The sequence below is a fragment of the Salminus brasiliensis genome, chromosome 19, assembly GCF_030463535.1.
Source record: "Salminus brasiliensis chromosome 19, fSalBra1.hap2, whole genome shotgun sequence".
NCBI lineage: Eukaryota > Metazoa > Chordata > Actinopteri > Characiformes > Bryconidae > Salminus > Salminus brasiliensis.
Window position 1 is genome coordinate 3,507,080 of NC_132896.1, and position 12,143 is coordinate 3,519,222.

At 45.6% G+C, this 12,143-nt stretch overlaps 2 protein-coding genes across 3 annotated transcripts in view; both read left to right on the top strand.

Moving 5' to 3' along the window:
* ciapin1 (cytokine induced apoptosis inhibitor 1) overlaps positions 1–12,143 on the top strand; it is a 303,079-nt gene that overhangs the window by 137,155 nt on the left and 153,781 nt on the right. The gene's annotated exons all lie outside the window — the stretch shown is intronic.
* shank2b (SH3 and multiple ankyrin repeat domains 2b) overlaps positions 1–12,143 on the top strand; it is a 150,072-nt gene that overhangs the window by 7,780 nt on the left and 130,149 nt on the right. Inside the window, exons 4-7 of the mRNA XM_072664181.1 lie at positions 2,017–2,168; positions 3,691–3,858; positions 4,917–5,033; positions 9,558–9,635. Coding sequence (XP_072520282.1) covers positions 2,017–2,168; positions 3,691–3,858; positions 4,917–5,033; positions 9,558–9,635 — 515 coding nt within the window. The remainder of the gene's footprint in view (positions 1–2,016; positions 2,169–3,690; positions 3,859–4,916; positions 5,034–9,557; positions 9,636–12,143) is intronic.

Sequence of the window (12,143 nt, forward strand, 5' to 3'; positions counted from 1 at the left end):
CTCAGCACAGATACAACAGCTAACAGATGCCTGTGCTGACCAACATCACAGTAGGACTGATGTGGGGAGGAAGTGCCATCAACCCACCCCTGAGAGAGCAAGGCCAGCTGTGCTCTCTCTGACTCCGGCTGCTGATGGCAAGCAGCAGGACCTGGGATTCAAACCAGCGATCCTCAGATCATAGAGGCAGCACATTAGCCCATTGGACCACTCAGAGCCCAGAGGCCCTGAATTATGCAAGCTTTTAGTGGAAATAGTCGGACAGCTGTAGACTGGACCACTTGGAGCCCCCCTGTTGGGCAAGCTTTTAGTGGAAATGAGTATTGGTATTTCAAAATGTTGAAGAAGCTTTAATCAGAAATGTAATCTTACCTCCCAGCCAATAACTGTGGTTCCCATCGAGAATTGTGCGGCCCTAGTGGAGCTCCAAATAATGCCATTGATTGGTCAGATGCAATCAATGCAAAGAAAGTCACACAATTGTCACATAATCAATCGAGCCACAGAATTACCATTACTAATAAACACTAAGTACCCAGAAGCCCTGCTAAAAAACATAAAGTCAGTGGTCAGTGAGAGTGTCTACCTGTAATTAACTCTATATAACATTAGAATAAACCCAAATAAACATAAAGTCAGTGGTCAGTGAGAGTGTCTATCTGTAATTGACTCTATATAACATTAGAATAAACCCAAATAAACATAAAGTCAGTGGTCAGTGAGAGTGTCTACCTGTAATTGACTCTATATAACATTAGAATAAACCCAAATAAACATAAAGTCAGTGGTCAGTGAGAGTGTCTACCTGTAATTAACTCTATATAACATTAGAATAAACCCAAATAAACATAAAGTCAGTAGGCAGAGAGAGTGTCTACCTGTAATTAACTTATATAACATATATATATATATATGTTTATATGTGTATATATATATATATATATATATATATATATATATATAAAACATAAAGTCGGTGTTGGATTGGAACTGGAACTATTGGGAATGCTTTGGGAATGGGTAGCACACTCACACACTACACTCACAATGTATCTATTACTTGTTTGTTTATAATTATTATAATTGTTGTGTTTTTGATCTGATTTGATCATTTTTTCAGACGGCTACAACCTGCCAAAACTTCTTTAGAGGCTCTTTTCTAACAGATTGCACCTTCTTACTGCAGACAGGTTCCAAATTTAGCTTTAAGGCTGCATGAGGCGAAACTCAGCCTGTGCGTTTACATATTCCTCATAATAAAATATTCCTATTTATTGAATGTTTGCCTGCCAGGTTTTTGGGGAGCAGGTAGCAGAGCATAGCTTTCAGACTGAAACCAGTATCTGCTGTTTCTATGAGGCAGCGCTTTATTGTTAGAATGCCACTAATTAATGAGGTGATCAATCAAGGGCAACCTGGCTTTACATCTCTTTGCTGGGAGCAGCAGTTCCTGAACATCTACCACAGTATCTGGATTGTGTTAGTTTGTGTGGTTTCAGCACACAATGCAACATCTGAATTTTACATCACAGCTCTTCACAGACATAAAACACGAGCGCTGTACTGTAAGAGCCTCGGGCGGCTCTCGTTCAGGACGGAAGCTGACTGATGTCAGAACGTTCTCTAGACAGCAAGGAAAGCCCTCAGGTGGGCCTTTGATGGATTCATTAAATGTTCCATTAGAGCCACCACCAACCTCTGTAAAGGACTGTTGTCCTTGCTGTTTGTGGCCAGACCATTACCCAACCTTCAAGCAGGTTATTTCCAGTGTGATTTGTGTAAGGTCACAGCAGATGCAGTACCATGGCAGCGCGCAAGAGCTTTCTTTTGGTAGGCAGAAAGTTGCAAACTGGAAAATCGCTTCTCGTCTCATATGGAAGAAAAATTCTCCGATGACCTTTACCATGGGTCAGGATGTGATAGATATAGATTTCATGTAGTGATTTATGATTTACCGCAAAGATTTAATCAATGTCAATTTAATAACCCTGCCCTTGTCCTTTCTTCGGCTCACAGAGACCCCGCTGACCCTGGCGGCCCATCTAGACAACGTGGTGGAGATCATAACAGTGCTGAAGAACAGAGGAGCCCATTTAGATTTTCGCTCTCGAGATGGAATGACGCCACTCCACAAAGCAGTCAGAGCCAAAAACCAGATTGCTCTGAAGGTAACACCTGCCTGCTGCCACCTTCGTCATGAAACTGAGGTCATAGTCCACTAATCACACTATTCTAAACCAAGTTTCTACTGTAGAAGCTCCAGATCTCATCAGATCAGATAAAGCAGCTGAACATGAATCCAGTAAAAAGGAGAAACCAAAGCTTCTCATTCTGAAGAAAGAAAGTAGTGAGATCTTGTCGGTGAGCTAGTCTGAAGAACAGAGCTGGCTCGGTTCCTCCAGGGTTCTCCTGGACGCTCCCCAGTCCAGCCAGCACAGCGTGGAGGATGTGTTCAATCAACTCCAGCAGCAGCAGCAGCAGCAGCAGCTCACCTGATTTACCATCATTAAGCCCTGATTTACCACCAAACCAGGTGTTGATCTGAGGAGAACTCTAAATAATACTAGACTCCATGAGGAGAACTTTGGAGATGATGGAGAACCACCACCACAGTGTTTATTCTAATATCAGTGGTTAACACTTACTGACCAGATCAGCAGCTCTTCATTCTAATTATCACAGGGGACAAACACTTTTGCACAGTACTGCATGTGTTTTCTATGTACATATGGGCTATTTTAACCAATATTACATAAATATGTAGATTAAGTCGACTGTCATATCGGGATATTACGACCATACCTGCTTTGGGATGTGCTGGGCCCATTCTATCAGCTCCACTGACCATATAGAAGCACTGTGTAGTTCTGTAAGTCCAGACTGTGTCCGTCTGTTTCTCTACACACTCTGTTATGAGCCTCCTTTCACCCTGTTTGTTCTTCAGTGGTCAGAACTCCACAGGACTGACCACCACAGAGCAGGTAGTATTATTTGGTACGAGTGGCTTATATGCAGATGATATTGGTAGTGTCCTTTATTATTGGTTGTATCTCAAATGTAAACATTTATAGGGACGTAAGAATTGTGTGGCCTTAGTGGAGCTCCAAATAATGCCATTGATTGGTCAGATGCAATCAATGTCACACAATTGTCACATAATCAATCGAGCCACAGAATTACCATTACTAATAAACACTAAGTACCCAGAAGCCCTGCTAAAAAACATAAAGTCAGTGGTCAGTGAGAGTGTCTACCTGTAATTAACTCTATATAACATTAGAATAAACCCAAATAAACATAAAGTCAGTGGTCAGTGAGAGTGTCTACCTGTAATAAACTCTATATAACATTAGAATGAACCCAAATAAACATAAAGTCAGTGGTCAGTGAGAGTATCTACTTGTAATTAACTTTATGTAACATTAGAATGAACCCAAATAAACATAAAGTCAGTGGTCAGTGAGAGTGTTTAAGTAGGGACGTAAGTCACACATAGTCATACACAGCCTACCTATCTACCTTTCTACCACATCCAGGCACATATTGGTAATATAGCTGCTCATCAAGAATTGCGGTCAGTCATTTCAGAAAGCTGACCACTGAATTCGACACTTTTGTGAAATGTTTAGTGACCTTTACGACCTTTACGAGTTTATCACAGTAAACAGGTCCTCTCTCGCCCTGTTACAGGCCATGCTGGATCTGGGAGCGTCTCCTGACTACAAGGACCGACAGGGTCTGACTCCGCTCTACCACACAGTGACCGTTGGGGGTGACCCCAGCTGCTGTGAAGTGCTTTTGCGCGCCCATGCCACGGTGGCCTGCCACGACGAGAACGGCTGGCACGAAGTCCACCAGGTGGCGCTCTTCCTTTTCCCTCTCTTTTCATCAGTTGTCTGTGTTGTCTGTGGGTGTGCAGCTGAACGTTTGGCATGACAAAGGAAGAGGGCTGGATCCTGGAACAAAGGAACTGGGTTTTAGTAGGTGTTAACGTTGAGGGCGCTCTGTCATCAGCATGCCATGGGTTTTTTCTCGGCTCTCAGCTCCCAAATATTTCGAGAGAAGTATCCCTGTTAAAAATTCCAGCTCAGCTGTTGGTTTCAAGTAGTAGAAAAGCTTAAAGCTGGTCATCCAGGTGAAAACATACCCTATGCTGGTAACCAGTTTAACCCTTGACCAAAAAACAATCAATGAGCAGGTGTCCCAATACTTTTGTCCATAAAGTGTATTTACACTTGACCAGCATGGTGTATGGCGATGTATGCTGGTCTACCAGCATGACCAATCTGACCACAATAGGCAACCAGTATGTCCAGCAGCGTTCTGGTTGAGGCTGGTCATACTAGTGGACCAGTTTGGCTTTGCCGGTCATTCTGGTCAAGAAGCTTGGACATACTGGTTGACTATTATGATCAGGTTGGTCATGCTGGTAGACCAGGATACATCACCATATACACCATGCTGGTCAAGTGTAAATACATTTTATGGACAAAAGTATTGGGACACCCGCTCATTCATTGTTTTTTGGGCAAGAGCTAAACTGGTTACCCGCATAGGGTATGTTTTCACCTGGATGACCAGCTTTCAGCTTTTCCACTACTTGAAACTAACAGCTAAGCTGGAATTTTGAGCAGGGATACTTCTCTTGAAATATTTGGGATGTAGGAGCTGAGAAAGAACCTCTGAATACGGCAATAATTTATGCTCAGAATATAAGTAAGGAACAGTGGTTGATGGTTAATGAGGAACTTATTATTAAGCCTGGCCGCTGCTGCTACACACTGACATCTAGTGGTGAGGGGGAGGATTACACAATAAAATAAACTCTACAAAAAAGAAGTAGGTTGTTCAGACTTAAGTAAGTGCATGTAAAGTGCATGTTACTGAAAACAGTGTGTGTGCTGATGTGTGTCCAGGCTTGTCGATACGGCCACGTCCAGCATTTGGAGCATCTCCTGTTTTATGGTGCTGACATGCGGGTGCAGAACGCCTCTGGGAACACAGCCCTCCATATCTGTGCGCTCTACAAACAGGTGAGCGTACTCTCGGCATCACTGTGTTCTGGATGGAGCAGCTTCCTGAAAGGTTCAGATCAGCTGTCCTGTCCCTCTTACGTGAAGGTCAAAGCCATTTTCTCCAGCTTAACTCTGCTTGTTTGTTGCAATAACACCCCAATATTTTTTTCTGTTGCTTTGGACTACTGCATTACAGTTTGGGGAAATACATCCGTGACCCCAGGGCAGCGGGCTGAAGTGGAGGGCAGTATAGCTTCATTACAGTGCTCTGGACTGCCCTAGATCGGCACAGGAATCCAGCTGCTTAATATATCTCTCTCCGGGGACCCTGCTAGGTTCGGGGGGGTGAGGGGAGATGGGACCCATGTCATGCTCCTTTCAGCACGTTTATTATTTCCAGGTCCGATAGCGAACAGGCTGTGGATGCTCTATCAACGGGAGCTATAAATACACCAGATCCAGAATTACGCAACCGGTTTGTTCTGCCCTGTGAGAGTTGGTGTGGAGCATCGATAGAGGTCAGAGGTCTTTGTGTGTGGTCAAGCCATGAAACACTCTCTATTTTAAGGATTTTGTTCTAATGATAACTCATAATAGAGTAAGCTGTGTCAGTAAGCTGCACTGAGTCTCAGGTCTGTAGTGAATCTGTAGTGGAGCTTCGGCCGGGGTCATTTATATAACAGCGATAGCGTTAGCTTCGTGATACAGCTTTAGGATTAGCTGTGATTCTGGACTGGTTTATAAGAAAAACACACTCATTTTAGTGATGGTATGGATGAAAGCTGCTTATTAAATCAAATCAAAATTTGAGTGGATTTCATTTGGGTTTCTAGTTAGAGGCTCAGTATTCTTGCAGTGGCCTGCTGTGCAATCCAGGCCCATTATGTCCTAGAGTCTTTTGGGATTCAGCCCTGCCCAAAGCCTTGGAGTCTCTGGCCCAGCCCAAGGATTAAAGTCTCCTGCCCTGCCCAAGCCTCAGTCCACTGCCTGACTTTACAACCCTTAAGAGCAGGTGTCAGAGAGCCAGTGCTCTCCGCAGCACTGGACGGAGCCTAAAGGCCCTAAAGGCTCCACCCAGTACTGTGGCAAGCAATTGCTGTCTGATTCCTGTCCTTTAGGATCCGCCTGGTGCTACAGAGAGCCCTCGCCGTCCGTTGCCTGCCCTCAAGGCTCTGTCCAGTGCTGTGGAGAGCGATGGTCCTCTGCTGCCTGTTCTTAAGGCTCTGTCCAGTGCTGTGGAGAGCGATGGTCCTCTGCTGCCTGTCCTCAAGGCTCCGCCCAGTGCTGTGGAGAGCACTGGCCGCCTGCTGCCTGCCCTCAAGGCTCCGCCCAGTGCTGTGGAGAGTGATGGTCCTCTGCTGCCTGCCCTCAAGGCTCCGCCCAGTGCTGTGGAAAGTGATGGTCCTCTGCTGCCTGTCCTCAAGGCTCCGCCCAGTGCTGTGGAGAGTGATGGTCCTCTGCTGCCTGTCCTCAAGGCTCCGTCCAGTGCTGTGGAGAGCACTGGCCATCTGTTGCCCCCCCTTAAGGCTCTGTCCAGTGCTGTAGAGAGCACTGTCCGTCTCCTGCCTGCCCTCAAGGCTCTGTCCAGTGCTGTGAGAGCACCGGCTGTCTGCTACCTACCCTCAAGGCTCCGCCCAGTGATGTGGAGAGCACTGGCCGTCTGCTGCCTGCCCTTAAGGCTCTGTCCAGTGCTGTGGAGGGTACTGGCCATGTGAATCCTGCCCATTAAGGTCTGCCTGTTGCTATGAAGGCCTGTCTCTGTTCTCCAGAGAGCACTGGCTGTCAGACACCTTCCCTCAAGGCCCCATCTAGCATTGAGGAACCATGTCTGCCTGATGCCTGCCCAATGGAGAGCTCCCCCCATCCAGTTAGCCCAGTTAGGTGGCTCACCAGATCACCGTGTTATGGTGGCTTCCTGGAACGGATCCTCCAGCTGCATCTCCGGTTCTTTCGCCCTGGAGCGCTTCTATTCCAGGCCCTGCCCACCAGGCCATTCCAGGGCTCCACACATGCAGCCTTACTCACCTGCTGCGCTACACTGTGCTAGCACCAGTTGCTGGGTTCATTTCTATAATGGTGTTAGCTTTAAGCCTGGGTTGGTTTCTGACACGGCACTGCTAGCTGTGATAGCATTAGCGTTGGCAGTGTTTTATGAATTGACAGCAGCTTGTTAATGTTCGCAGTTTAAAAGCAGCCAGACGGAGAATGGCCCTTCTGCTTCCTCGACGGGGGATCCAGGCTGCCGGGTCACAGCATGGGTTTCTTAGGCTACTCTTCCCTAAAGTCAGCTACAGTGGTTGGTGTAGTGACGGGCAGTAGATCAATAATACCACTACACCAGAACTGGTGTCACAGGGTGATATTGATTTTTTGACTATTGATGAGCACTGTATTGATGATCACATTCCAGCTCATTAAAGCACAGGTTGCTTTTGGCTTTTTAGCCTTTTTTTCTCTAATGTACCGTTCAATTCATTGATAGTGGGATATATTTGGGTAATACTGTGATGTGTAATTTTATACCACTCAGCACTACACTAGCACTATTCTCTGTTACAGTTATTCATTATTTGCACCCCAGCCCCTGCTGTGGCTTAGTCAGAATGGAGTGCGCAGTCTATTAACAAAGGCCCTGCAGAGTTGAGGAGAGCTGGGATTTCTACATTGTGAAAATGATTCGAGATCAGCTCCCCTGCCGAGTTAATACAGGTGAAGTAGGACTGTTCTAATACACTTAATATCTTATTTTGTTTAGCTTGACGGGCTACGAGACAATAAGTCACATAACTGTTGTAGTTAAAGCTTAAATGGTGCATTCAGCATTTATTAAGCTTTATCCATTAAGGGACTAGTTGGTGGAGGAGGCAGATTAAAATATAATATAATACTATAATCCTGAAATATTAAACACATATAACAACTAATAATAATATGTATTAGAAGATCACATTGGCTACAATTTACTATTTATATATATATATATATATTTCATACTATGCCATTTTACCCAGTTGAAACCATGGGTCTCCTACAGTAAACAGAATTTACTCCACAGCTCCAGTTTTACTAAATATTGATACACCCCATATTGATTCAACCTTGAAGTACTCTCGACAATTCAGGTAATCAGACAGAGCTTTTGTATCTCTTGTGTATTTTGTAAAATGGTATTAGGTATTAATGGTAAAGGTATTAAATAGATATTCTGGAGGTCACATGATCATGTCCACTGCCATTGACCATTTTGGACTGATGATGTAATATTCCAAGGTAAGAAATATTAATAAAAATGATTGTTTATTCATGAATAATAAACTCAAAAACGTGTCTTAAATATTTACATTTTTTGCTTTTGACATAATGTGATTCTGGCAGCCGTGCTTTGTATTGAGTCAGAATTTTATGATGAATGGACCAATAGAAATGCTCCAAATTGGCTTGGAATAAAATCTTTTCACATTGACTTCCATTGAAGGTTGCATCATACTGGAAAGACCCTGACCTCTGAAGGCATGTATATATATACACAAAGCCTGTGTATCATTACTGCCATTAGGCTGCCATGCCCTCAGAGGTCAGGGTCTTTCCAGTATGATGTATGACCCCAGCAATGCTATAGAGCTCTCAGCTCCACCTTGGTGAGTTCAGGTATTAACGTATCTCCTCCTGCGCTGACCAGTGGAGCCATTGCTTACTGAAGACTGTCCCCAATTAATCAGTCCCAACAGAAGCTCCTTCTCTTTGTTTACGATGAACCATCGTGCTGCTCCGTCACCATGTCAACAAGGACCAGGAGCAAGGCGATGATATTTTTGCGCGCACTGGGAAGCGCAAGCCATATCCATACACACACAATTATTCCCCGTATAAAAGCTGCCGGCAGCAGTGAAACTAGTATTAGCAGGAAGGTGGGAGGAAAGTGCGATGGAGGTGTGTGTGTGTGTGTGTGCGCGCGCTCGTTGTGTGTCGGGTTTTGTGGTGAGGCATTCCGTGGGTGGGCTGCTGAATCCAGCTGGCTGGAGTGGGCTGGAGTGCTACAAAGCCATGTCTCTCTCTCTCTCTCTCTCTCTCGCGCTCTCTCACTCTCTCTCTCTCTCTCTCTCTCTCTCCCTCTCTTTCTCCCTTTCTCCGTCACACCAACACACACACATAGACCACACAAACACATATCCACACTGCCGAGACCCCCTCTCTTCTCGCCGCTTCTGGTTTTGGGTGTTGACTTTGCTAAAGCTTCACACTTGTGTTGGAGGCCAGAAAGCTGAAGTGTGCCGCTCTCTCCTCTGCAGCCTGGTTCAGCAGGGTGAGACCATGCACACACAGACCTGATCTTTCTGGGGCTCATATATAGATTTTTTTATTAGTTTTTTTAATTCTCCAGCTGTTCTGAGAAGTGTTTCGACTGGACGGTAGCTTGGGAAGTGGACTCCTTGCTCTTTAGAGTGGAGGAAGGCAGGGTAGACTAGGCAGCAGTGTGGGAAAAGTGGATTGTCCAGCCAGTGGTTTGAAACCTTTTCCATATTTCTTTTTTTCCCTTTGAAGGAGAACTGTGCCAGAGTTTTGCTGGTGCGGGGAGCCAGCAAGGACGTGAAGAACCACCGCGGGCAAACTCCCTTCCAGGTACGTGCAGCACACGCACTCATACATGCACATATACTGTACTGCAGTACAGTATGTAGCCTCACTCATCCAGCACTGTAGCATGTATCTATTAGTAGCCCTAGCTGCCTTACTGCCGTTAGAGTGCAGGGAGCTTTCCCCCCCTCCTGCAGCGGGATGATACCTCGGACAGCGCCTTTCCCTTGCGCTCCCAAAGTCTTTGACCTGCATGCTGGAGCACTAAGACTTTGACCTTTCGGCCGAGCCTGGTGGTTTTGGTGGAAGCCCTGCAGGAATGGACCTGTGTTTCATTAGAATTGAGTGAAAAAAATATATTAAAAGGCCAAAATGATTGTGGGTGTGCTTCATGTTTAAACTCAGCGCTCCTAAATCGCAGAAATTGGCACACAGCACAAACAGCCATTATGTAAGAATGCACTCCAGTGCGCTGAATGAGCTGGAGAGAGGGACTGCTGATCGGTCAATGGTTTAGAATGTCTCAAACATAGAAATACTGCTGGAAGAGGGACTTAAGCATCCAATTTGGCCAGTTTGGCCCATGTGCCCCTTGCCTAAATGACTCAAATCAGTTCAGATAAACTCTTACGCTTATTAGGAATCACGACGTACTGCTATAGTAACCCTCTGGAGCTCTTCCTAAATTCGCCTTTGAAGGCACTAGTATATGAGATAATTCCCACATGTTTTATATAAAAACTGTTCAGAACAGTCTCAGCTCTCTCTGTAATGAGACCCCAGGTGACCTAGAGCTCTGTGTGACGAGATACCCTGACCCGCAACCTGAAAAATGACAGGGGTTGACCAGAGTCTCAGCTCCTCTGAAGCAGTGGAATGTGTCAATAAGATCAGTCATATCAGTCAGAAGTGTCTGAGTGTCCGCTGGTCAGTTTCATGCAAAATCATAGACGGATGCACAGATCAACCAATCACAGATGAGGAACACGCAAATCCACCAGTAAGACAAGTCAGGAGCGCTCCTGGTAATTGGGGGTAATTATATTATTAAATTTTTTTTTTTCTCCCCAATTTAGATCGCCAATTACCCAACCCATACAAATACCACCCCCCACCACCACACGCAACACCCCCGACACTAGTGAGGGCGAGACCAACACGCGCCCCCTCCGACAGGTGCACAGCCAGCCACACCTCATTTTTTGAGCTGCTGCCGATCACCAGGCGTCACCAGGCAACCAACTAACCAACGTGCCTGGAGAGAAGCACTGGCTAGTAGACGGCAGTGGCGGCCAGCGCCGCACTAGAGTGATGTAGGGGGGAAAGAGAGCGCCATCTACCCACCCTAGAGAGAGTCCCGGCTGCCCTGATGGCTGGCGGTGTGATCGGGATACGAACCAGCGACCCTCTGATCGCAGTGACAGCACCTTAGTCCGCTGGATCACCCCAGGGGCCTTTCTGTTGCTGTAATATCACAAAGATATTCATAGAAACTTTGAGAAACACAGACTCCGGAGGGTGACGTTTATATACTAGCTATACTAGTATACTAGCGAACATCACACTGGGAATGCTGGTCATACGTCTCAGAACGTATAACTTATAGTAATGTTGTAGTAATGTAGTAATGATAGTAAACAGTAATGATAAAATAAATAAATAAATAAATAATTAAAATAACGTGATAATAATTACCATCTTCGCTTTCTCTACTGAGAACCTCTGTTTTAGTCTGTCTATCTCCGTACAGTGTAAGAAATTCGCCGATCGGTCGTCCGCTGCTCTTAGCCGGAGTAAAGACTGGCGCTGAAGCTGAAACCGAGGAGCTGGTTCCAAACCATTGTCTCTGATTCAGGATTAATGAACGTTCCTCCTTGTTCTGCCTTGTTTTTCTGTAATTTACTGCAAAGGCGTTCAGCATACTGTGTCTTATCTCCCTTGAGAAACAGCCAGTGCTGCTCTTGTTTGAGGCAGGGTGTGGTGGATGGTGCCATGGTTGAGTAATAGAAGATCCATGTGAATATGGTTGAGCTCTGGATGCCAGAGAGGCTGAGCAAGTGAAGGGACACCAGTAGGATGCACACAGAGAGGATGTGGGTGTTAGTGGGTGCACTGGGCTTTAGCTAGTTTTCAGCATCTAGTATTAGAATCTCATGCACTGGAGCATGCAGAGCTGTTCACAAGCAAACATAACTGTCCGAATATTTGTGGACACCCCTTTCTAATGAATGCGTTCAGTTATTTTAAGTTGCACCTGTTGCTGATGCAGTCCCTGTACTCAAAGAAGTATAACCAATAGAATAGGACTCTCTCGAGCAGATAAATTAGATGTACCCATTGGCACTATGCTGCCTAATGCCAGGCGTGGGCTAGAGTGGGGGTGTAACGCCCCCCCAGCAGCATTGAGCTGTGGGGCAGTGGAAGAGCTGTGTTCTCTGGAATGATGGTGGTGGAGCTCCACCCAGTACTTTTGGGATGATGAGTTGAGGAGTTGGGGATGATGAGGTGACCTGACCTCACTAACACTGCTCTTGTCGTTGAAAGCTATCAAAT